Below are 26,462 nucleotides of genomic sequence, written 5' to 3'. Positions count from 1 at the left end.
GGGTGTTTGTCAAGGGCTAAAGAGAGGGTAAAATGAGCAGTTGTTACTTAACCGGTATTGACTGCCAGTTTTACAAAATGTAAAATTTCTGGAAGTTTTTAGCACAATAATGTGAATATGCATGTCTGAAATGCACAGGGTTTTTTTTTTTTTTTTTTTTTTTTTTTTGAAACAGGGTCTCCCTCTGTCATCCAAAGTGGAGTACACGATATTGGCTCAATTCAACCTCAAACTCGAAGGCTCAAGTTATCCTCCCATATTAAACTCTCAAGTAGCTGGGACCACAGGTGCACACCACCATGCCTGGCTATCATTAAAAATTATTTGTAGAGAGGGTGTCTTCATATGCTGCCCATGGCGGTCTCAAACATTTGGGCTCAAGTGATCTTCTGTCTTGACCTTTAAAAATCCTGTAATTACAGATGTAAGCCCCCACCATGCTTGGCCCTGAAATGTACACTTAAATAGATTTAAGATGGCAAATTTTATGTTATGTGTTTTTACAAGAAGAAAAGCAAAGAATAAAAAAACAACAACAAAAAAACACAATTACAAATCTTTCCAAAAATTACCTTCAAATAAAAAAAGTGTTTCTCTTACACGAAGAAAATATATATTCATTGTTAAACACATGGTGAAAAGACTATTTCCATAACTACTCACTTTGATAAAACAAGCATTAAAAATCAGTTAGGAAAGAATATATACAAAATAAGCCATAAATAAAATTGAGGTTATATTTATAGACAATAACACACAAATTATATATCTATATGATTGTGACAGACATATGACTATCTCTTAATTAAACCTCACAATGTCTTAAAGTGTACAAACAGAATTGCAAATTGCCTAAAATAATATGGAAGTAAAACCAAAAAACACAATAACCTGATGTTAAGAAACCTACAATAAAATAACACTAATATGGAATACCAAAACAATAAAAGAAAATGTTTATCCATAAAATCTGGTGTGCAACATTGATGTACCATTAAATAGAATTTGTAGGCCAGGAGCGGTGGCTCACACCTGTAACCCAACACTTTGAGAGGCCAAGGTGGGTGGATCATGAGGTCAAGAATTCGGGACCAGCCTCACCAACATGGTGAAACCCCGTCTCTACTAAAAATACAAAAATTAGCTGGGCATGGTGGCACATGCCTATAATCCCAGTCACTCAGTAGGCTGAAGCAGGAGAACTGCACTTGAACCTGGGAGGTGGAGGTTGCAGTGAGCCCAGATTGCACCACTGCACTCCAGCCTGGGCAACAGAGCAAGACTGTCTCAAAAACAAACAAAAAAAGGCAATCTGTCTGGATTGTCTGGTAGAGAACTTTTGGCCTCGTTCCCCAGTCATGCGGAAAAGGCCTAATTCCCAATAAATGAGGCCCTTCCTCCCCCGCAGGGAGGGTCCCTTATCTCACTCTATCCTGGCCCGGCCCGAGGCCAGCAACCTTTCCGCCCAACAACCCCCTGAGCCAATCACCATCTGCCCCCGTAGCCTCCCGTCCCACAAGCTCCCGCCCGGCAGGTTTTCTGCCCAGCAACCAACCCAGCCAATCGCTAGATCAGCTCTCCTGCCGCTTTTTCTGCCCAGCAACCAACCTGGCCAATCGCTACCTGCCAGATCAGCCTTCCTACCGCCCCAGGCCCTCAGTCCCTATAAAACCAACCGAACGCGCTCGATTCCTCCCTTCCTGCTTGAGTCGCCCGGAGATCCCAATAAAGCCGGTACTGGTCACCACGCGTCCTGCCTCGTGCCTATCGAGTGCCTGCCTCCGTGGGTCGGGGTCCCACAGCTGGGGTCGCACAAGTGGTGCCGAAACCCGGGAGCGCGGGCTGCCGGCCTGGCCGCAGCCCCCTCCTCCGGCGACCCTTTTGGATTTGACATCTCTACACTCCGAATAAGGTAAGTTCATTTTTTTCTTCTTACCTTTCCTTCCACGTGGTGTGCACAGTAGTCCCTCCCAACTCTCCGGACCCCTCGCCTAGCGTCGGCTGACCCGAGGAAGGTCCTCCGTTCCGGCTCCAGGAGCCCTCCCGGGAATTGCCAGACAGGGGACGCCCTCTCTGACTATTCCCTCCGTTAATTCTCTGGGTATCTGCAGTGCTAGGGGGACACCTCTTCCTGCATCTGCCCAGCCATTGGCAGGGAACCACTGCTGCGCACGCCATGGGGAACGCGGAGTCCAAAATACCCCCTAACACCCCTCTTGGGTGTTTATTGCGAAACTTCTCCAAATTGGGATACTCGCAAACCTTGAGGCGAAAGAAACTTATTTTCTTGTCTCAAGCGGCATGGCCTCAGTACCAGCTCGATAACCAGTCACATTGGCCCCCGACTGGCACTTTCGATTTCAACATCCTTCGTGACCTTGACAATTTCTGCCGCCGTACAGGCAAAGATCGTGAGGTGCCTTATGTACTGGCTTTTTGGGATCTCCGTACCCACCCGGACCTTTGTTCCACTTGCTCTACTCATCAGGTTCTTTTAGTTCAAGTCCCTCGCAACACCTCCTCCACTATCTCCATTACCTCTCCCCCGCCTTACTCAACACAGGAAGAGCTGCCTGAACATCTGTCTCCTCCCCCCGCGCTTCCTGCCTCAGAGGCCTCACCTCGCCCTTCCCCCACTCCCTCCGCGCCTCCTCCTTTGGAGACTGCACCCTTAAGATGGTGGCAGCTTTTTATTAACTCTTTCTCCTGCTTTCTATTAACTCCGCTTTCTATTAACTCTACTTTTTCCCGCTTTCTATTTACTTTGCTTTCTCCCACTTTCTACTTTTAACCCTACCATCTCCAGCTTTCTACTTTAACTCTATTTTTCTCCTTTCTTCCTAATTCTGGTGTGAGTGAGTGAGTTTATGTGTAGCCCCATGGCCTAACAGCTACAGGGGCTTGTGTGGGCCTCAACCCACAGTTCCACAGGGACGTGGCCGGGAAGGCATCAGACTGGTCTCCCATCTGGGGGGGCACCCACCCTTTGTCCGTCAGTCTTTTATGTAGTGTTGTCTTTATTGTAGCCTCTAATTTTGCCATGTGGCAGACAGTCCTAGCCCTGTCTCTTTTTGCTCTCCTCCTTATTATCATCGTTGCATTAATCATTGTAGCTTGTAGGTTCTCTCAGCCACCCGCTCCGGGAAAGGAACTCTTCTGCCCGTGTTGGGTGTAGTATTGTTCCTATCCCTTCCTCGCCTCCGACTGACCCACAAAAGTCAACTATGGGGAACCAGAAGTCCCGCTTAGACCCCAAGTCATCATTAGGATGCCTAGCCCAAAACCTACCCAAACTAGGGCTTTCCATACAGAAAAGAAAAAAATGCCTTCTTTACCATTCCTCTACACTCTTAAGTCTTACTTTCTCTTTAAAAATCCTTCAGTCAGCTTTTGTCTGACTTCTCTACTCAACTCGGCTACTTTGTTTCCTCTTCCATCCCGTTCCCCCTCCGCAGCCCATTCCTGTCCTAAGCTAATGGATACATTTGTTACACCTTGGGAGGGCCTGTCTAACCTTTCTCTCTCTAGCCCAGACCTTGTCTTTTTGTAAATAGGAGTTCAATAGTGACAGCAGAGGGGTAACGAAAAGTGGCCTATGCAGCCTATGCAGTAGCTACAGATTCAGCCACTCTCAAGGCACGTCGCCTCCCCAGTGGACCTACCGAATAAGGCCACCTTAACTAACCAACTCAAGCCCTTGAGATGAAAGTGACTGTTAATAATGGTGCTGGTAATGAAAGTGGTGATGATGAAGGTATGATGAAGGTATAATGAAGGTGATGAAGGTGACGGTAGTGTGTTGTAGGTGATAATGGAGGCGATGGTGGTAATGGTAAAAGTGGTGGTGATCATAATGAAGGTTATGGTAATGGTAATGATGGTAATGGTAGTAATGATAAAGATTGTAGTAATGACAGTAGTAATAATAAGGGTAATAATAAAGGTGCAACAATCCCCCCTGGTTCCTCCATCTCCTGATTCCAACCTAGCCTCTCCCGTTAGTGCACACACCGGCTTGCGCAGTGCTCCTAGCGATGAAGCCTCCCTCCTTTGCCCCCTCCGCGAGGTGGCCGGAGCAGAGGGTATTGTCTGAGTGCACGTTCCCTTCTCCCTCTCTGATCTGTCAGCCATTAAAAAACGCCTAGGATCTTTCTCCACCAATCCTACTGCTTACACCAAAGAATTCCACTACCTTACTCAGGCATATGATTTAACCTGGCATGACACATTTGTAATCCTATCCTCCACCCTTACCCTAGACGAGCGTGACCGGATTTTTACAACAGCCCGGGAATATGCTAATCAGATACATCTGACTAACAACCAGATGCCAGTAGGCGCGGCAGCGGTCCCCGAGGCCGACCCTAACTGGGATTATCAGGACGGTCAGGATGGCCGCCGCCGTCAAGACCAAATGCTACAGTGCCTCCTGGCGGGCATGCAAAGTGCAGCCCAAAAGGTAGTCAATTATGATAGGTTAAGGGAAATAACCCAGGGACCCGATGAAAACCCAGCCGCCTTTCTTGACCGCTTGACTAATGCTATGATCCTCCATACCTGGCTGGATCCGGCCTCCTTAGCAGGAGCTACAGTCCTAGCCACCCACTTTATCTCCCAGTCAGCGGCTGATATAAGGAGGAAGCTTAAAAAAGCTGAGGAAGGCCCCCAGACTCCCATACGAGACCTGGTAAACATGGCATTTAAGGTCTTTAATGGCTGAGAGGATAAGGCTGAGGCCACCCGACAGGCCCACTTATGGCAGAAGGTAGGCCTCCAAGCCTGAGCTCTTGTAGCAGCCCTGAGGCCGGCAATCTACCAAACATCTGGTGAGGGAGGTCCATCGAAACCTGTCCGAAATACTTTAAGGGCCCCGCCTGGGTCCTGCTATAGATGTGATCAAGAGAGACATTGGGCCCGGCAGTGCCCCTGTCCTCGTCCACCTCCTGGACCTTGCCCAAACTGCAAACAGACTGGACATTGGAAGGTTGATTGCCCATCCTGGACCAAAGGCCCACTCCCCGCACCTCTATGTGAGGAGCAGGCTGGTCCGTGGGAAACAATCCCTCCCCTTGAATTACTTGGCCTTCTGGATGACTGATGCAGCCTGGACTCGAGGACCCCCATCACCCTTGCCAAGCCCAGGGTAACACTGCAGGTAGCGCGTAAGTCCATTTCTTTTAGTGGACACGGGGGCTGCCTACTCTGTATTGCCTTCCTACTCAGGGCCTAGTACACCTTCCCAGGTCACGGTCATGGGAATCGAGGGAAGGCCTTTCTGTCCTAACCAAACTCCTCCCCTAGCCTGTGTCCTCGAGGGACATCCCTTCTCTCACTCCTTTTTAATCATACCCTCATGCTCAGTTCCCTTGCTAGGACAAGATATTCTCCAGGCTGTGGGGGCCACTCTTCAACTTACTAATCTCAAATACACGAAGTCAAACCCCTCACATACACACCTCCTACTGTCTCTCCTAACTGAGACTATGCCCTGTCTTAACCCTTTGCTTCAACCCCCTGTCCCTCCCAATATAGTCAATGCCACCCAAATCTCAAGCTCTGATGCTGCCCAAAGAGGTTGCAGTCATCCACTGCCGAGGGCACCAAGCTCAGCAGGATGCCGTTTCTCGGGGCAATGCAAGGGCAAATGCAGTAGCAAAGGCTCTAACTAGTACCAGGCCAGCTCCCGCTCCAGTTCTGTTCCTTACCGCAGCTACATCACCAATGTACTCACCATCAGGAAGACAGGACCTTATATAAAAGGGTAAAACCGAGTCTAACCAGGGCTGGATCTTCCTAAATAATATCGCCCTCCCATGGGAACAGGCTCCTACAATTATTGCCGAAATCCACCAATCCTTACATATAGGGCCCAAGGCATTGTACCACTTTATATAACCCCTCTTTTATTCACCAGGCCTACAACAGACAATTGAGCAGGTACACAAAACATGTGTCACTTGCTCTAAGGTCTCGTCTCAGGGAAGCCTAAAGCCACAGTTTCCCACCCACCAAATTCATGGCAACCTGCCGGCTCAGGATTGGCAAATTGATTTCACCCATATGCCCACTCACAAAAAACTTCGCTACCTCCTAACCTTTGTAGATACCTTTTCAGGTTGGATTGAAGCTTTCCCTACCTCTCGTGAAACAGCAGACACAGTGGCCTCCATTCTTATTCAAGAGATCATCCCCTGCTTCGGCCTACCTGCCACCATCCAGTCAGACAACGGTCCAGCATTCATAGCCCAGGTAGTCCAGCTGGTCGTCAAGTCTCTCAACATCTCCTGGAAACTACACATCCCCTACCACCCTCAGTCATCGGGTAAGGTCGAACGGGCCCACGGGATTCTCAAAGACCATTTGGCCAAACTGACCATTGAGGTAAAACTTTCTTGGCCTACTCTCCAACCTCTTGCTCTAGCCTGGATCCGAGCCACCCCACAGGAACCAACAGGACTTAGCCCCTTTGAGCTGCTGTACGGTCGCCCTTTTCTGCTCTCAACCCCACCACCTCCTGACGCTGCTCCTTTAGAAGGATACCTCCCCTATTTCACCCTTCTCCGAAGCCTTCTTCGTGAGCACGCCAACGTCTCTCTTCCTCATCCCACACAATCTTCTGAAAACCCCCCAGCAATTTCCCCCGGAGACTCGGTTCTCATTAAAAATCTCACCCCAAAACCTCTCACTCCAAGGTGGGAAGGCCCGTACACGGTCATCCTCACCACCCCTTCTGCCATTAAAATAGCTGAGGTCTCGTCCTGGATTCACCTTTCGCGGGTTAAAAAGGCTCTCCATGGCACCCCTCCCAGCTGGAGGGCCACCCCTACTGGCCCTCTATCTCTTAAACTTACCAAAACCTAACTCTCTCATCAAGTAATTAATTATGTTAATCTGTTCTCATTTACCTTTCAAGTTGTCCAGGACCAGCTTAATTCCCTTGCAGAAGTCACTTACAGAACTGCCGAGGTCTGGACCTGCTCACGGCCGAAAAAGGAGGCCTGTGCCTCGCCCTACCAACCGGTCGGGCACTGTCAGGGACAAAATCACAACTCTCCAGGAGGACTAGGCCAAACGACGGAAGGCTCTTCAGGATAACCCTCTGTGGAGCAGACTTAATGGACTTTTCCCCTACCTCCTTCCTCTTCTTGGACCCGTTCTCGGCCTCTGCCTAATTCTGTTTTTTTCTTACCCTGTCTCTTCCAGTTTCTTCAAAAGCAGTTCCAAGAGCTCACTAGAGCTTACTAGAGTCACCATCCATCAAGTGATGCTCCAACCGATGCCTAACCTCCATTGGCCGGAATACCGTTATACCCCTTCTCCAGACGGCCTAAACTCCTACCCTCTCCCTTTCGCCGCCCCAAAGTCAGCAGGAAGTAGCCAGAAAGACTGCCGCCGCCCTTTTTCCTCTTTAAGGAGTTGGGAATGTCTGGTAGAGAACTTTTGGCCTCGTTCCCCAGTCATGCGGAAAAGGCCTAATTCCCAATAAAGGAGGCCCTTCCTCCCCCGCAGGGAGGGTCCCTTATCTCACTCTATCCTGGCCCGGCCCGAGGCCAGCAACCTTTCCGCCCAACAACCCCCCAAGCCAATCACCATCCGCCCCCGTAGCCTCCCGTCCCACAAGCTCCCGCCCGGCAGGTTTTCTGCCCAGCAACCAACCCAGCCAATCGCTAGATCAGCTCTCCTGCCGCTTTTTCTGCCCAGCAACCAACCTGGCCAATCGCTACCTGCCAGATCAGCCTTCCTACCACCCCAGGCCCTCAGTCCCTATAAAACCGACCGAACAATGCAAGCGTGCGCGATTCCTCCCTTCCTGCTTGAGTCGCCCAGAGATCCCAATAAAGCCGGTACTGGTCACCACGCGTCCTGCCTCGTGCCTATCGAGCGCCTGCCTCCGTGGGTCAGGGTCCCACAGCTGGGGTCGCACATAGATGACTGCAATATTTGACTGTAACTGTGTACTCATGGAAGGCAAGTATTTGAATCATTGGCATGCACTGTGTGGCAGTAAAATTTCAGCAAAATGTCGTATAATCAAAAACAGAAAATTCTAATGAGAATTTAAAACAAACGAGTTCATTTTTATGTTTTAAATATATGCTATTCTTACATAAAATAAAACTGCTGTAATCCAATGTTGGAAGCAAAGAATAGCCTTACTTTGCTAAATAAAGAAAATATGTATTATATATATATTTTGTAGAATATGGTTAGAGCCTCTGATATGTAAAATAAACATTTGGAATAAATTACATTACTATTTAGATACAGGCTGAAGAAAGTGTGTGAAAATTCTGCAATTTCTTTTTTCCTGCAGCAAACCTAAATTTATAAATAACTATTTTAGTAAATATGGAGTACCTACTAATTACATAATTTACTTCAGGCATCTCATGAAAATTCTAGCATATTGTCTTAAATGTCTGAATCTAAAATTACAGATAAGACCAGGTGTGGTGGCTTACACCTATAATCACAGCACTTTGAGAGGCAGAGGCAGGTGGATCACCTAAGGTGAAGAGTTTGAGATAAGCCTGACCAACATGGTAAAACCTTATCTCTTCTAAGTATACAAAATTAGCTGGGTGTGGTGGCGCATGCCTGTAATTGCAGCTATTTGGGAGGCTGAGGCAGGAGAATCACTTAAACCCAGGAAGCGGCTGCAGTGAGCTGAGATCATGCCATTGCACCCCAGCCTGGGACACAAGAGCAAAAAATTTCATCTCAAAGAAAAAGAAATATAAAATAAAATTACAGAAAAATTTGAACTAGCAAATAGAAAGGAAAACTATACAGGGAGAGTGACACCAGTAAGATGTAAAAATAAAAGGTGCCCTATTTGCTTATCCCCTCAGAACAAGAAAATTTGTCAGCCATCCCTGGCAAAAATGCCTCTGAGAGAATCAGGCATCATGGCTCACACCATAATGACAGCTACATGGCACATTCAGGTTGGAGAACTGCTTGAGGCAGGAATTTTAAGACCATCCTGGATTATGCAGCAACACCCCACCTCCAAAATAAGTGCCTTTAAAGAATCTTTGAGATCAAGGGAGGGAGTTATGAAACTCTGCTAAAGCCCAAGATTGAGAAGTGTTCTCTTCAGAAAGCAGACCCTTGGTCAGGTGGCACACTATAGGACCCCTGTTCTTTAGCAGCACACCAGAGAATGGCCCACCTAACTTGGTCTCACTGAGAATTTTGAAATTACTCTATAACCATCCCAAACTCCTCCCAGCTATAGTCTGGGAGAGGTCCTGCACGTTCAGAGGCCTGGAGGAAGATACTCATCTATAGCCATGCAGGAGGCCTGCAGACCTTGGCTTTACTGTAGTCCCTGAAGCAGTTCAAAGACTCAGTTCCAGCTCCCTGAGCTACAGTTAATGGCCAGTTCTGCCTACATAGAAACCCACACAGTGACCTGGGAAAATCCTGTCTGGTGCTCAGTGAAAGCCAGACTCATCCACATGCTGATATAAGGCCCATCATATGCAGACTGAACTGCAAAAACCTGTCCTGGTGTCTGCCCTACAAAGCAAAGATTCAGTCTGTCCAGAAATATAATGGGAATTACAACTACCCAAGCTTCTTCTAACGAGCCAACTAAAGGTGGACCCTAGTGCAGACCCAGCATCCTTGTGAGCACTACACCCTTCTCCACTACAAACCCAGGGGGCATCCCATCACCCTGGGGGTGCAACATAAAAATATCTTTACCTCCTGAAACCAGGTTATAAAAACTTGAAGAGGTGTTTGTTTCTTCAAATCTATAGACATCAATGCAAAACTATATTGTGCCATTGTCAACTGCTTCTATTTTAACTAGCAATGGATGCGTATATTAGAAGAATTAGTGGAAGGAAGGAAGGAAGGAAGCAAGCCAGCCATTGAAATTGAGGACAAATAAGTAAAAAGTTGCTGTAGTAGATCATATGATGTTACCTTTTAAAAACCACAACTAGCCAGGTACGGTGGCTCATGCCTCTAATCCCAGCACTTTGTCAGGCCAAGGTGGGTGGATCATGAGGTCAAGAGCTCGAGACCATCCTGGCCTACATGGTGAAACCCTGTCTCTACTAAAAATACAAAAATTATCTGGGCATGGTGGCATGTGACTGTAAATCCAGCTACTCGGGAGGCTGAGGCAGGAGAATCGCTTGACCCAGGGAGTCGGAGGTTGTAGTAAGCTGAGATAGCACCATTGCACCCCAGCCTGGGCAACAGAGTGAGACTCCATGTCAAAACAACAACAACAACAACAGAAACAAAACAAAACAAAATAAAAAAAAACACAACCAGTACATGAAAATCTGTTTAATAAATACATTCAGTAAATTAGCAAAATTTAAAATCAACATACAAGTGTATGTTATAGTTTCATACACTTAAACTGACAAAATAGAGAAAGAAAACAATCTTATTTACAATAGTATTAAATCATAAATTTCTGAGAAGAAATTTAAGCAGGTAAAAAAAATTTTTTTTTTTTTTTGAGACGGTTTTGCTCTGTTGCTCAGGCTGGAGTGCAGGGAGGTGATCTTAGCTCATTGCAACCTCCACCTCTGGGGTTCAAGTGATTGTCCTGCCTCAGAATCCCAAGTAGCTGGGATTACAGGTACACATCACCACACTCAGCTTATTTTTTGTATATTTAGTAGAGACAGTGTTTCGCCATGTTGGCAAGGCTGGTCTCGAACTCCTGACCTCAAGTGATCCACCCACCTCAGCCTCTAAACATGCTGAGATTACAGGTGTGAACAGCCACACCCAGCCTAAAAAAATCTTTACAATAAAAGATATATCAGTGAAAAAAATTAGAGAAGACACTAATAAACTTAAAAATATTTTATGTATATGGATTCAAAGAATAAATGTTAAAATGCTGTATTATCCAAAGTGATCTACAGATTGAATAAACTCCCTATCAAAACTGCAATGGTATTTTTTTCACAGTAATGGAAAATACATTCCTAAAATTTACATTGAATCACAATAAACTTTGAATAGCCAAAGCAATCTTGAGGAACAAGAACAAAGTACGACCTCACACATTATAACCTCAAACTATATTTCAAGACTATAGTAATAAAAACATGATTGAATGTATAGAAAAAGGAACAAAAAAACCCAAAGTAATAGAAACCACTACTCTCACATATTTCAGAAGTGATGCAAAAAGAGAACTTGAAAAACAGTTTAACAGAGTTTCTCGAAATTATGCAGATATCTGTGTGTCCCCCGAAACAATGGAAAAACAGTCAGATTGTGCAGTCTCTTACACGCCATGAAGAGGACTTTGGTCAGCTCTTACTATAAACTTGAAGAAAGATCACTGAAGAGAAAGTAGAATCCTTAGAGAATGTAAAAGCATAAAACAGAGGCCGGGCATGGTGGCTCATGCCTGTAATCCTAGCACTTTGGGAGGCCGAAGCGGGCGGATCACTAGGTCAGGAGTTTGAGACCAACCTGACCAACATGGTGAAACCCTGTCTCTACTAAAAAGACAAAAATTAGCTGGGCGTGGTGACATGTGCCTGTAATCCCAGCTACTCAGGAGGCTGAGGCAGGAGAATTGCTTGAACCTGGGAGACGCAGGTTGCAGTGAGTCGAGATCTCACCATTAAACTCCAGCCTGGGTGACAGAGAGAGACTCTGTCTAAGGGAAAAAAAAAAAAAAAGCATAAGACAGAAGATGCCCCTATATGACAGCTAAAGAAAAAAAACCCAAATCACATTTTAAGAACTGGCTTTCTCCTTGACCCTTAGTTGACCTTTAGACTTGTCATCTGTTGTATTCACTGTCTCACCTACCTGGGGGTTTGGCTACCATCGCATGTCTCTTCATATTCCAGGGCTCTTTTCCTTGCTCCAGACAAGTGATCAAGTCTGGCTTACAGACAGCAATACCTGTTTTATTAAAAATGAGTAACATGAATCTTGCTCATATTCTCCAATTACCAACCTAGTAATGTGCTCAGTAAAGAGGATGTAATAAAATATTCTAGTAAATTAATCCCAAAATATTTAATTGATATCATAAATTTCTAAATATTTAGAAAATATTTTAAATTTGTATGTTCTTAATTTCACTACTCAGTACTACTGAATCAAAAATTGGTGGTGGCAATTAGATTTTAAGGTGTGGGCAACAGTATTTTATGCCACTAAATTTTTGGAATTACCACTAATCTAGAGTGAAGGATACAGATTAGCTCAGAAATGTGGCAAGTTCAGGTCAAGATGAAATATCTTGAAGAAATTCATTTTTTTTTTTTTTGAGATGGAGTCTTGCTCTGTCACCCAAGCTGGAGTGCAATGGCACGATCTCATTTCACTGCAACCTCCACCTCCCAGGTTCAAGCCATTCTCCTGCCTCAGCCTCCTGAGTAGCTGGGATTACAGGCATGTGAGATCACACCCAGCTAATTCTTGTATTTTTAGTAGACATGGGTGTCACCAGATGGTCAGTCTAGTCTCAAGTCATTGCACCTGGACAGAAAAATTCATTTCTAAATGAACAAATCCCCAGGATTTTCTTGAAAACAGGGATCTAACACTTATTTATGCAAAGCATAAATTTCCAAAAACCATTCTACAGAAAAGATAAATGAAACCTTTAGGGTATATTGTAAATTATGTATTGAAGTTATCCTCACCCAGGAAGAGCAGGTTTCTGTAGTTCTCTAACATCACATGCCTATATAAATTCTGCTGTGCAGTGTCCAGGCATTGCCATTCCTCCAGAGAGAATTCTATGGCCACATCCCTAAATGTCAGTGGTCCCTGAAAAACACACACACACACAAACATATTTACCAACTTGCCCTGGACAGAATTTTTAATTTGACTCAAGGTGAAATGGGAAAGTAAACAGAACTTTTCTTTCTTTTTTTTTTTTTTTACTTATAGGAGCAACTAAAATTATCCAATAAAATAATTTTCAAAACAAATATTCTCAAATGTATTCTCTAACTCTGAGAAAATACAGTGGCATAAGACCCACAATAGCAGTTTACATATGATACTTTTCTAGATAGTTAAGTATAAAATTAATGACATCAATACAAATGTACATTTGTGAGTGCCATATTTACATCATACAGAATGAGTTGTGTGTATTTTTCATATAGAAAAGAAATGTTGTGTTACAAGCCAGCTTTAAAATTTTAATGTGTACAATAATAAACTGGAGATCTTGTTATGCAGATTTTCTTTCCAGAAGATCTATAATAAGTCTGAGTTTCTGAATTTTTAACAAGCTCACCAGTAATAACAATGTTTTCGGCTCAAGAAGAATATTTTGTCAAACACCCAGTAAGTGGAAGAGCCTGTGTTTTTCCCAGCTTTTCTGACCTATGAACAAAGATGAGAGCCTTTATTTTCCAAAGACAAATATATACAAAAGAAACCTAAGAAAGAAGGGCACCTTCCAGATTAAATGTGATGGTTTATGCACATCAGCTGCATAAAGATACTTAATAATGAAGAGAAAAATAATTAATTCTATAGTAAGAAAAAAAATGTGCCAGAGAATTATTTAACCAAGTGAATCATTAACATCAACTGAACTAAGACAAATATGTGTGATGTGCTGAGGCACACAGAAAAACACAGGAGTTCAAGATCAGCCTGACCAACATGGCCAAACCCAGTCTCTACTAAAAAAAAAAAAAAAAAAATACAAAAATTAGCAGGGTATAGTGGTACATGACAGATTTCGATTCTGACACAGTAATAGTGGGAGACAACATCACCCCACAGACACTATTAGATTATTGAGGCAGCAAATTAAGATATTAGACCTAAATTTGATACTTGATCAAATAATCCTAATAGAAATCTACAGAACTCTCCTTCTAGAAGCAACATAAACGGCCAGGCATGGTGGCTCACACCGGTAATCCCAACACTTTGGGAGGCCGAGTCAGGTCAATTCAAGACCAACCTGGCCCACATGGTGAAACCATGTCAACTCTACTAAAATTACAAAAATTAGCCAAGTATGGTGGCGGACACTTGTGATCCCAGCCACTCAGGAGGCTGAGGTACAAAAATCGCTTGAACCCACAAGGCAGAGGTTGCAGTGAGTCATACAATTACATGGAACTTAAACCTGCAGTTGAATGACATTTGGGTAAATGGAATTCAGACAGGAATCAAGAAGTTTCTTAAAACAAATGAGAACAAAAACAAGTAAGAACATATCAGAATCCCTACAACATAGCTGAGGCAGTATTAAGAGGGAAATTTATGCCATTAAATGCTCACATCAAGAAGTTAGAAGGATCTCAATTTAATAACCTAATATCATAAATAAAAGAATGAGGCTGGGCACAGTGGCTCATGCCTGTAATTGCAGCACGTTGGGAGGCCAAGGTGGGCAGATCACCTGAGGTGACAAGTTCAAGACCAGCCTGGCCAACATGGTGAAACCCCATCTCTACTAAAAATACAAAAATTAGCCAGGCAGGGTGGCATATGCCTATGATCCCAGCTACTCGGGAGGCTGAGGCTGTAGAATCACCTGGATCCAGGAGGTGGAGGTTGCAATAAGCCAAGATTGTGCCAACGCACTCTAGCCTAGGCAACAAGAGCAAAACTCTGTCTCCAAAAAAAAAAAAGAATGAGAGAAACAAGAGCAAATCAACCCTTAAACTATCAGAAGACAAGAAATAACTGAAATCAGATGTGAACTTAAGGAGATTCAGACATAAAAAAAACTATATAAAATATTAAGAAATTCAGAGGCAGGATGTGGTGGCTCACACCTGTAACCCCAGCGCTTAGGGAGGACAAGCCAGGTGGATCACTTGAGGTCAGGAGTTCAAGACCAGCCTGGCCAACATGGTGAAACCCTGTCTGTACTAAAAATAAAAATAAATAAAAAAAAATAAAGAAATTCAGAAGTTAAATCTTTGAAAAACTTAATAAAATAAACCAGTAGCTAGATTAATGAAGAAAGAAGATTCACAAAAATACAACTAGAAATGACAAAATAGACATTACCAATGAACCTACAAAAAGACAAATAACTTGAAATCTACCAGGAACACTTCTATGAAAACAAACTAGAAACTCTAGAAAAAATGAAAATTTATGGACAAATGCATCCCCCTAAGACTGAACAAAAAAGGAATTGAATTCCTGAATAGACCAATAACAAGTTCCAAAACTGAATTAGTAATAAATAGCCTACCAAACAAAAAAAAGTCCTGGACAAGACAGATTCACTGCTAAATGCTACCAGATGTATAAAAAGAGCTGATACCATTCCTACAAAAACTATTCCAAAAAAATTGAGAAGAAACTCCTCCCCAACTCATTATATAAGAACAATATTATTCGGATACCAAAACCTGCCAGAGATATAATAAAAAATAGAAAACTTCATACAGGCCAATATCCTTGATGAATATTGATGAAAAAATTCTCAAAAAATACTGGAAAACCAAATTCAGTAGCACAACAAAAAGCTAGTTCACTATAATCAAGTAGGCTTTATTTTAAAATGCAAGGTTGGTTCAACATACACACATCAATAAATGTTATTCACCACATAAACAAAACTAAACACAAAACCCACAAGATTATCAATAGATGCAGAAAAAGCTTTTGATAAAATTTAACCTACTCCATGTAAAAAAACTTTCAACAAACTAGGCATTAAAGGTACATTCCTCAAAGTAATGAGTTATTTACGACAAACCCACAGTCAACATACTGAATGGACACAAGCTGGGAGAATTTCTCCTTGAAAACTGGCAAAAGACAAGGCTGCCTTCTCTCACCACTCCAATTTAACATAGAATTCTAAGTCCTGGCCAGAGCAGTCAGGCAAAAAACAAACAAAAAACAAACAAACAAAAATGCATCCAAACAGGTAGATAGGAAGTTAAACTACCCGTTTCCAGATGACATGATTCTATACCTAGACAACCCTATATTTTCTATAGAAAAGCACTTTAAAATGACAACTTAAGAAAAGTTTCAGAACACAAAATAAATGTCTAAAAATCAGTAGCATTCCTGGTATTTCAAAAACGTCCAAGCCAAATGAAAACCAATCCCATTCACAATTCCCACAAAAAAATAATAAATCTAGGAATACAGCTAACCAGGGAAGTGAAAGGTCTATATTACAAGAATTACAAAACACTGCTTAAAGAAGTCTAAGATGACACAAATGGAAGATCAGTGAATGCTCATGGATAGAAAAGATCAGTATCATTAAAATGGCCATACCGCCCACAGAAATTTACAGATTTAATGTTATTTTATCAAATTACCAAAAAGATTCTTAACCAAAAAAAAATAAATAAAATTATTTTAAAATTCATATGAAACAAACAAAAAAAAGTCTTGAAGAGCCAAGGCAATCCTAAGCAAAAAGAATAAAGCTGGAGGCATTACATTACCTGACTTCAAACTATACTACTGGGCTACAGTTACCGAAGCAGCATGGTACTGGTACAAAAAACAGGCTCATAAACCAATGCAACATGACAGAGATCCCAGAAATTATGCCACACACCTATAACCATGTGATCTTCTGCAAAGCTGACAAGAGGAATGTAGGAAGAATTCCCTCTTTAATAAATGGTGCTGGAATAACTAGATAGCACTATGTAGAAGACTGAAACTGGACCTTTTCCTTACACTATATACAAAAATTAACTCAAGATAAATTAAAGACTTAAATGTGAAACTCAAAATTATACAAAAAACCTGGAAGATAATCTAGGAAATACCATTCTAGACACAGGAACTATTAAAGATTCCATAAAAGCAATTGCAACAAAAGCAAAAATGGACAAATGGGACCTAATTAAACTAAAGAGCTTTTTCACATCAAAGAAAACTGTCAACAGAGTAAAAAGACAATCTACAGAATAATAGAAAATATTTGTAGGCCGGGTGCGGTGGCTCACACCTATAATTCCAGCACTTTGGGAGGCAGAGACGGGTGGATCACGAGGTCAAGAGATCGAGACCATCCTGATCAACATAGTGAAACTCCATCTCTACTAAAAATACAAAAATTAGCTGGGCATGGTGGCGCATACCTGTAGTCCCAGCTACTCAGGAGGCTGAGGTAGGAGAATTCCTTGAACCCAGGAGGCAGAGGTTGCGGTGAGCCAAGATCGCGCCACTGCACTCCAGCCTGGGTAACGAGTGAAACGCCGTCTCAAAAAAAAAAAAAAAAAGGAAAATATTTGTAAATTATGCTTCTGCCAAATGTCTAATATCCAAAATCGATATAGAACTTAAGCAAGTTTACAAAAAAGCCTCATTAAACAGGGAAAAAGGCATGAACAGATATTCAAGAGAAGACATATATGTGGCTAACAAGCATATTAAAAAATGCTCATTCTTAATAATTAGAGAAATGTAAAGAAAAATCACAATGAGATACAATCTCACACTAGTCAGAATGGCTATTACTAAAAAGTAAAAAAAAAGAAAAGAAAAAAAAGGATTATTTATGGCTGGATGTCGTGGCTCATGCCTGTAATCCCAGCACTTTGGGAGACCGAGGTGGGCAGATCACCTGAGGTCAGGAGTTTAAGACCAGCCTGGCCAACATGGTGAAACCCTGTGTCTACTAAAAATACAAAAAATTAGCTGGGTGTGGTGGCAGTCACCTGTAATCCCAGCTAGTTTGGAGGCTGAGGCAGAAGAATCACTTGAACCCGGGAGGTGAAGGTTGCAGTGAGTCGAGATCATGCCATTATACTCCAGCCCGGGTGACAGAGCAAAACTCTGCCTCAAAAAGAAAAAAATACTTATACACTGTTAGTGGGGGTAAAAATTAGTTCAACCATTGTGAAAAGCAGTGGAACAATTTCTCAAAGAACTAAAAACAAAATTACCATTTGATTCAGCAACATGAATGCCCCAAAAAATGCCCTACATGCCCAAAAAAATCATAAATTATTCTATTATAAAGACATGCACATGCATGTTCATTGCAGCACTATTCACAATAGTACTTGTGAGCAAAGAAAGACATGGAATCAACCTAAATGTCTATCAATAGTAGACTGGAGGCCAGGCATAGTGGCTCATGCCTGTAATCCCAGCACTTTGGGAGGCCAAGGAGAGTGGATCACCTGAGGTCAGGAGTTTGAGACCAGCCCGACCAATATGGTGAAATCCCATCTCTACTAAAAATACAAAAAAATTAGCCGGGCATGGTGGTGCACACTGGTAATCCCAGTTATTCAGGAGGCTGAGACAGAAGAATCGCTTGAACCTGGGAGGTGGAGGTTGCAGTGAGCTGAGATTGTGCCATTGCACTCCAGCCTGCGCGACAGAGCAAGACTCTGTCTCCAAACAACAACAACAACAAAATAGTGGACTGGATAAAGAAAACATTATGGCCGGGTGAGGTAGCTCACACCTGTAATCCTAGCACTTTGGGAGGCCAAGGAGGGCAGATCATGTGAGATCAGGAGTTCCAGACCAGCCTGGCCAACATGGTAAAACCCTGTCACTACTAAAAAACACACAAAAAAATTAGCTGGGCGTGGTGGTGCATGCCTATAATACCAGCTACTTGGGAGGCTGAGGCAGGAGAATCGCTCGAACCTGGGAGGCAGAGGCAGCAGTGAGCCCATATCGTGCTACTGCACTCTAGTCTGGGCAACAGAGCAAGACCGTCTCACAAAAAAAGAAAAGAAAAGAAAAAGAAAAAAGAAAAGAAAACATATGGTCAGGTGCAGTGGCTCACACCTGTAAACCCAGCACATCAGGAAGCCAAGGCAGTTGGATTGCCTGAGCTCAGGAGTTTGAAACTAGTCTGGGACATCATGGCAAAACTCTGCATCTACAAAAAATACAAAAAGAAAAATTAGCTAAGTGTGGTGGTAAATGCCTATGGTTCCAGCTACTGTGGGGGCTAAGGTAGGAGGATTGCTTAAGCCCAGGATGTTGAGGTTGCAGTCAGCCAAGATCACGCCACTATACTCCAGCCTGAGCAATAGAATAATATCCTGGCTCCAAAATAAAGCAAGTATTTTTAATAAAAACACAGTATGATATATAAACATCATGAAATACTGTGTGGCCCTAAAAAAAGAACAAGATTATGCCCTCTGCAGTAACATGGCTGGAGCTGGAGACCATCGTCTTTAGCAAACTAATGCAGAAATGAAAAACCAAATACATATTCTCATTTATAAGTAAGTGCTAAATAATAAGAACACACAGCACTCTAGGAGGCAGAGTTGGGCAGATCAGTTGAGGTCAGGAGTTTGAGACCAGCCTGGTTAATATGGTGAAACCCTGTCGCTATTAAAAAAAAAAAACAAATTAGCAAAGCATGGTGGTGAGTGCCTGTAATCCCAGCTATTCAGGAGGCTGAGGCAGGAGAATCACTTGAACCTGGCAGGCAGAGGTTGCAATGAGATCATGCCACTGCACTGTAGCCTGAGTGACAGAGCAAGACTCCATCTGAAAAAAAAAAAAAGGCTTGGCATGGTGGCTCATGCCAGTAATCCCAGCACTTTGGGAGGCCGAGGCAGGCGAATCACTAGGTCAGGAGTTCGAGACCAGCCTGGCCAACATGGTGAAACCTTATCTCTACTAAAAACACAAAAAATGAACTGGGCATGGGGGTAGGTTCCTGTAATCCCAGCTACTCGGGAGGCTGAGGCAGAAGAATCACTTGAACCGGGAGTGGGAGGTTGCAGTGAGCTGAGATCATGCCACTGCACTCCAGCCTGGGTGACAGTGCCAAGACTCCATCTCAAAAACAAAACACACAGGGACACAAAGCGGAGAACAACAGGCATGGAGGCCTAGTTGAGTGTGGAGGGTAAAAGGACAAAGAGGATCAGAAAAGGCACCTATTTGGTACTATGCTTACTACCTCAGTGACAAAATAATCTACACACCAAAGCCTCATGACACAATTTTCCCTATGTAACAAATCTGCTAGTGTACCACAAACCAAACATAAAAGTTAAAAGGAAAAAAAATCCATGAGTGGAGAATAGTGCAATGTAGGTGGAAGGACTTGTTTGTGCTACAGATCGTGGCCCAGGTGGGGCTGCACTCTGATTTGTGTCCATGAAGGCAGATGAGATTATGAACAGGTGGGGCAGAACACTCAATTGGTGGAGGAAGCAGGTTGCTGCTGCAGATTCAGCATTCGAAGGTGGGGATATGCCAAGAGATGTGTACACGCTTTCGTGGATTTTTGGCAAAAAATAGTAGGATGAAATGCTGTGGTGAAATTCCTGAGGGTGGTGGCCTATCCTGGCAGGGGTGTGGACACATCAATGTCTAGTGGGTATGTCTGTGAGTGGGCGGGAATCCTGCGGTGGCAGTGGTGGATAAAAGGGATCCGCTATCACAGCTTATTCCCTCTAAGTTTTCAGTCCTCCCTCACCGTGGGAGGAGACCCGGAATCACAGGACAATGGGCAGTGTGAGAGCCTGTGTACCACAGAGCAGAGCCTCCCATTCCCAGACACCCAGAGTTCCATTCCAGGCCAGGCCTCTGTGATAGCTTTCCTCTGGCCCCAAATCTGTAGAGAATACTGAACACCAAGCAAATCTGTAACACCAACTAACTGCCTCACATTTGAATTCTAAAACCACCCAGAGTCACCACAGACTCTGATTCAGGGCTCAGTCCCACAACACTGTCCTCAGTGCAGATGCCAGTTACAAATTCCATGGGCCCATCAATGCTTTGGGGCTACTGTTTAAAAATTTGGGACTCCTAGTGGCCAGGCTCAGCGGCTCACGCCTGTAATCACAGCACTTTGGGAGGCCGAGGCAGGCAGACCACGAGGTCAAGAGATGGAGACCATCCTAGCCACCATGGTGAAAGTCCGTCTCTACTAAAAATACAAAAATTAGCTGGGCGTGATGGTGCGTGCCTGTAGTCCCAGCTACTCAGGAGGCTGAGGCAGGAGAATCACTTGAACCCAGGAGGCAGAGGTTGCAGTGAGCTGAGACACAGTGCCACTGCACTCCAGTCTGGCAACAGAGTGAGACTTTGTCTCAAAAAAAAAAAAAAAAAAAAAATTTTAGATTCCCATAACCTCCCTCAAGTTCAATAATTTGATAGAGCTAACTCACAGAATTCAGCCAACACTGGAGTTATGTTTACCAGTTTATTATAAAAGACACAACCCAAGGAAACTCAAATAGAAGAAATGTATAGGACAAAGAAAAGAGGTGAGGAAAGATGAATTACATAGATAATCCTGGTAAATAGGTGTGATTAATAAAATTCTCCATCCTTTGTGTTCTCCAGAAATAGGTAATGGAAAGAAACCCCCTTCCATTATGACTTAGATGGTGCTCTATTTTCTTACCCATCACATAACTGAACACAGACTCCATATTTCCTTTTCTCTTAAAAAACAAAACAAAACAAAAAAACAGCTGAATTGGTCTCAGTAATTAAGAGAAAATACTTCTTAATCAAACTTTACTTGTGTATCTTTTTCCCACAGGCTCAGAACTCTGCGCTACCCTCAGTCTGAGCCAACACACACCGTTTTATGTCCCAGCTAAGAACACACTGACTTCACAGTAAAACATTCTGATATAAAATCTAATTTTCCCACCTTCTATTTGCCATCCCCTCTCACCTTCTTCCAAATCTTGTCTGCCTTAACTTTGCAGTCCTTAAAGATCTTATAGTTGGTACTTTGCCTGTTGCAATACTCTTTTGGAATTCAAATTTTTTTTTTTTTTACATAAATTTGTTTTATTTTATAAAGTCTAGAAACTACCTTAAAACAACAACAACTTCATCTTCAGTAAGATCCTCCCAATCCCTTTCCATCTTAACCTTAACTGCATCTGCCTGTGGTCCCCAGCTTTCCAGGGCTCTGTAGCTTCTCTCAGTATAAAGCCTTCTTCCACTGGCTGGGGTGAGAAGGCTGGGACATCTGCAGGGGAGGATCCCCAGAAAGAACTGACTGAGCTTTAATAACCTCCTTTTACAAGTTCCATATTAGCCTTAGCTTGGAGTCACCGTGCTGAAGCTTTAATTTCCATGTCAGAGGTATTCACTTGGTTTTTGAAACTAAGTGTTTAAAAAGACCAGCAAAATTATTCAAACACAGTGTTCATATAAGGGAAAGACATTTTAAGGTGTTTACATTTTATACCTCAACAAGAAAAGTAAAAGTATAAATCCCTTTTAGCCGATAAACGTATTATTTTATAATTTTTATTAAAAATCATGTAGTAAACAATTACTCATATGGGAACACTTCTAGGAATTTTACCATATAATTTAGCATTAAACTCAGAAATCAAGATAACAGGATATAGACCAGAGATATTCACTGTCACAAACATACTCTGCATAAAGAGAAACTGATGTTTTCACAAATCTAAGTAACTCACCAATTATCTACCACATATTCTTGTGGAAAAGTATTCATTTTCTACAGCCAAAATTAGAAAGAGATTCTTCCTATTTTTTCCTTGGTAGCATTCTAAAAGCTAAGCCTTGAAATTCTGTTTGAAATCACCCAGTCATAAAAGACACAACTGAGAAAATTCTTAAACTCACTCTGGAAAAGAAAAAGATAAATGAGAATTTTTAACAAATGGAATACATAATCAGATGTTATTTCTCTCCCTGAAACCCATCTTTTTGTAAATTTTTACCTTCCAAGTTTTACTAATAAAATGTAATTTACAGTAAAAACTGAAGTCAAAAGCAGTGAACAAAACGTTTCAAGATGATAAACCCCTGAAGAGTGGCAGTGCTGATTAGAAAAACCGATGTGTTTGACTCAGGTGCCAAGTCAGGCCACGATCACTTGATTCTCCCACCCTATCCTGCTCTTTTTTTTTTTTTTTTTTTTTTTTTGAGACGGAGTTTCGCTCTTATTACCCAGGCTGGAGTGCAATGGCGCAATCTCGGCTCACCGCAACCTCCGCCTCCTGCCTCAGCCTCCTGAGTAGCTGGGATTACAGGCACGCGCCACCATGCCCAGCTAATTTTTTGTATTTTTAGTAGAGATGGGGTTTCACCATGTTAACCGGGATGGTCTCGATCTCTTGACCTCGTGATCCACCCGCCTCGGCCTCCCAAAGTGCTAGGATTACAGGCGTGAGCCACCGCGCCCAGCCTCCTACTCTCTTAAGTGCTCAATGACTACTTTATTCTGAGACATTAGTCCTCAGTTACTGCTACAGGTGCATTTTAGTTTGCAAGTTCTTGCACCATTTCACTGGGTTAAGTTTTTTTTTTTTCGTTTTTGGTACACTATTTTTCTTTCACAAATCTTAGAAAATAGAGGGGGAAGAAATTATTTCTATGTTTTCCCCTTGATACCAGCATCTGATTGGCTGACCAGCAATCTGTCTCCAAGAAATGAAAGCTGGGTTGAGTGAAGACAATCTTAATGTCAGAAGGGGTTAGCTTCTTAAAAAAAAAACAAAACAAAAAAACAAAAAAACGTGTGGCCAGCGCTGGGTGGCTCACGCCTGTAATCTCAGCACTTTGGGAGGCAGATCACTTGAGGCCAGGAGTTCAAGACCAGCCTGGCCAACATTGTGAAATCCTGTCTCTACAAAAAATACAAAAATTAGTCAGGCGTGGATTGCCCTGCGCTTGTAATCCCAGCTACTCAAGAGGCTGAAACAAGAGAACGCTTGAACCTGGGAGGTGAAGGTTGCAGTGAGCCCAGATCCCTCCACTGCACTCCAGCCTGGGCAACAGAATGAGACTCTGTCTCATAAAAAAAAAAAAAAAAAAAAAAAGTGCAATAGGATATGCCTCTCAGCCCCACGACATCCACCTGCTCTTTTGAGAAGCTACACTCCATATCTGAGACTGTCCAATGGGAGAAAATGACCCAGGAACTGATATTCACTAAACATTATAGCAGACATAGATAGCTATTGCTGGTCTCTCGGTTTATCCTCAGACAGCACTAAAACTCAAAACCAGTAAAACACTGAAGAGTGGCGGAAGAAACATCACCCCATAAAGTCTGCAAAGGGAAACCGTGACCCAAAAACATGCTGTTAAGATCTCTATGCCTAGGGAAGATTTTTTTTAAAAAAGAGGCATGGAGATTTTTTACAATTAAGTGTCTGGGGATAATTCTTTGCTTTCTTCTCCCAGGAATTATTTTCAAACAGAAAACAATTTTTCTAAAGTCTCATCCAATGCTTTGTCTAAAAATGCTTAATTAAAATATGGTATCTAAAATGTACACTAAAATAGTGTGAATTAGGTCGAGGATGTTGGCATTTTGGAACGTCAGAAGGAACTGGAAATTCAGTATTTTACTGCAAGCCAGAGTTAGGCTGGAGAAATTGGGTGTGGGGAGTAGTCTTGTGACTCTGCTTGGGACACACGTGAAAAATGCAGGGAAAAATCAGTCCCCTGTGGAGTGTGAAAATAATTAAGTGGCAGGCAATTAAACTGAGGTGGCTCCAGTCCCAGGGTCCCCACTTTTTAAAAAATCTAACTCAAATACACTTTTTGTAAATTACAACATTGGGAAAAACAAAATTCTGGCTTAACCAACCATAAACTGCCAATTAACCTGATTACATAACCAGGAAATGTCCACCCAGGTTTTACAAATTAGGAAACTACATAACGGTAACTAACCAATTATTGAGTTTGATTTTCTTCATCACACACTTTATAAAAATCCTTCCTTAAAGCTTCTCCCATGGACCACAAACTACAAATCATAGCTGGGTGCTTTATGATTTTTCAATATTTGATTAAATAACATATTCGCGGTGACTTCCATAAATTTTTAATAGAAAAAAAAGAGGGCCTGGGACCCTCAGAGACCAAAGCTCTTCCCATTGATGAACCCCGCACCCCGCGTCAGGATTCTTCCCTGACGACCCTCCCGTGGTCCCCGCACACTCGGGGAGAGATGCGGCGCTGCGGGTGCAGAGCTGCCGGGAGAGGGCTCCAGGCCGGGGCGCAGTCGCTGCGCAGGGAGGAGACGGGACGCCCGGGGTCCGGTTGTCAGCCCGGCCGCCATCTTAGGCTGAGGGGGACCGAGGGCCGGGCTGCGCCAAGAACTCGGGCAGCGCGGAGCTGGGAGCCGACTGCGGGGAGGCCCGTGTTCCTCCACAGCCACTTCCCACCAGTTCAAACCAGGCCCTCCCCCTCTCTCGGGACGTCGACCCGGCACTCTCACCATTTCCAAGCTTCCAGGGGGTCCCGGCGTCTTAGCTGTGCATCTCCCAGTACCTGCAGGCAACGGGTCACGTAGGCTGGGCCTCCAGGAGCAGAGGACACAGAACTGTGAAGAGAAGAGCCGGAGCTCGGGCTGAAGCCGGAGACAAAGGCCCCGCCAAATCCGGAAGCCAGCCTGTCCGCTCCAGCTGCGTGCCTGATTGGACGATTCCCAGAACAGGGTCCCTGACTGGATAAAGTTTAAGGACCCGCCCCCTCAGGCCCTGAGTGACAGATGTGCTCAGATGCTTTGAATGAAGGTAAGAGTGAAAGCTAACCCGCAGACTTTTCAGGCCGGCCTTTCTCCCTGAGTGGAGCCACCTCTACCCCAGAGGATATTTGCATATAACCTTGTGTATAAGGTTATATGCATTTATATTAATAAATATAATATTGTGTGAAAAAGTAAATTTGGGAGCCCCAAAATCACTAAGCTGTAGGGAAAAGTCAAGCTGGGAACTGCTTAGGGCAAACCTGCCTCCCATTCTATTCAAGGTCACCCCTCTGCTGATGAGATGATTGCAAATCTGATTGCATCCTTTTACGAGGTGAATCAGGAACTAAGAAGAATGCAACCATTTGTCTTTTATCTACTTAGGACCTAGAAGGCCCCGCCTCACTTCCAGTTTTCCGGCCTTTCCTGACCGAACAAATAAATGTTCATCTTACATATCTTGATTGATGTCTCTGTCTCCCTAAAACGTATAAAACCAAGCTGTGCTCTGATCACCTTGGGCATATGTCCTCAGAATTTCCTGAGGCTGTGTCATGAACCTGGGTCCTCAACCTTGGCAAAATAAACTTTTTTTTTCTTTTCTTTTTTTTTTTTTTTTTTGAGACAGAGTGTCGCTCTTTCACAGGCTGGAGTGCAGTGGCACGATTGCAACCTCTGTTTCCGGGATTCAAGTGATTTTCTTGCCTCAGTCTCCAGAGTATCTGGCTAACTTTTGTATTTTTAGTAAAGATGGCATTTCACCATGTTGGCCAGGCTGGTCTTGAACTCTTGACCTAGGTGATGCACCGGCCTCAGCCTCCCAAAGTGCTGGGATTACAGGAGTGAGCCACCGCGCCCGGCCTCAAAATAAACTTTCTAAATTAACAGAGACCTGTCTCAGATATTTGGGGTTCAGAATTTTGTGGCTGTTAACAAATAAAAATGTATAATAATTATTTAACAATTTCTGATTTTATGACCTTTCTAATTTCTGGTCCTTTAAGCAGGCAGCCTGAGATTTTAAAACGGAAGCAATACTCTGAAATGAAATGTGAGCCAC

General features: G+C 43.3%; 1 protein-coding gene across 1 annotated transcript in view; it reads right to left on the bottom strand.

Annotated features, from left to right (window-relative positions):
• The window catches only part of LOC105714959 (zinc finger protein 273), a 44,827-nt gene extending 31,728 nt beyond the window's left edge, over window positions 1–13,099 (bottom strand). The window contains exons 1-2 of the mRNA XM_012449135.3: window positions 12,654–13,099; window positions 11,809–11,904 (exon numbers count right to left, since the gene is read on the bottom strand). Coding sequence (XP_012304558.2) covers window positions 11,809–11,904; window positions 12,654–12,807 — 250 coding nt within the window. The 5' untranslated portion in view covers window positions 12,808–13,099. The remainder of the gene's footprint in view (window positions 1–11,808; window positions 11,905–12,653) is intronic.
• Between the last annotated feature and the right edge of the window lie 13,363 nt (window positions 13,100–26,462).

The sequence above is a fragment of the Aotus nancymaae genome, unplaced genomic scaffold, assembly GCF_030222135.1.
Source record: "Aotus nancymaae isolate 86718 unplaced genomic scaffold, 86718_ANA_hifiasm-v0.15.2.pri h1tg000012l, whole genome shotgun sequence".
Taxonomy (NCBI): Eukaryota; Metazoa; Chordata; class Mammalia; order Primates; family Aotidae; genus Aotus; species Aotus nancymaae.
The sequence above is the reverse complement of the archived record's forward strand: the minus strand, read 5'-3'. Positions and strand labels throughout refer to the sequence as shown.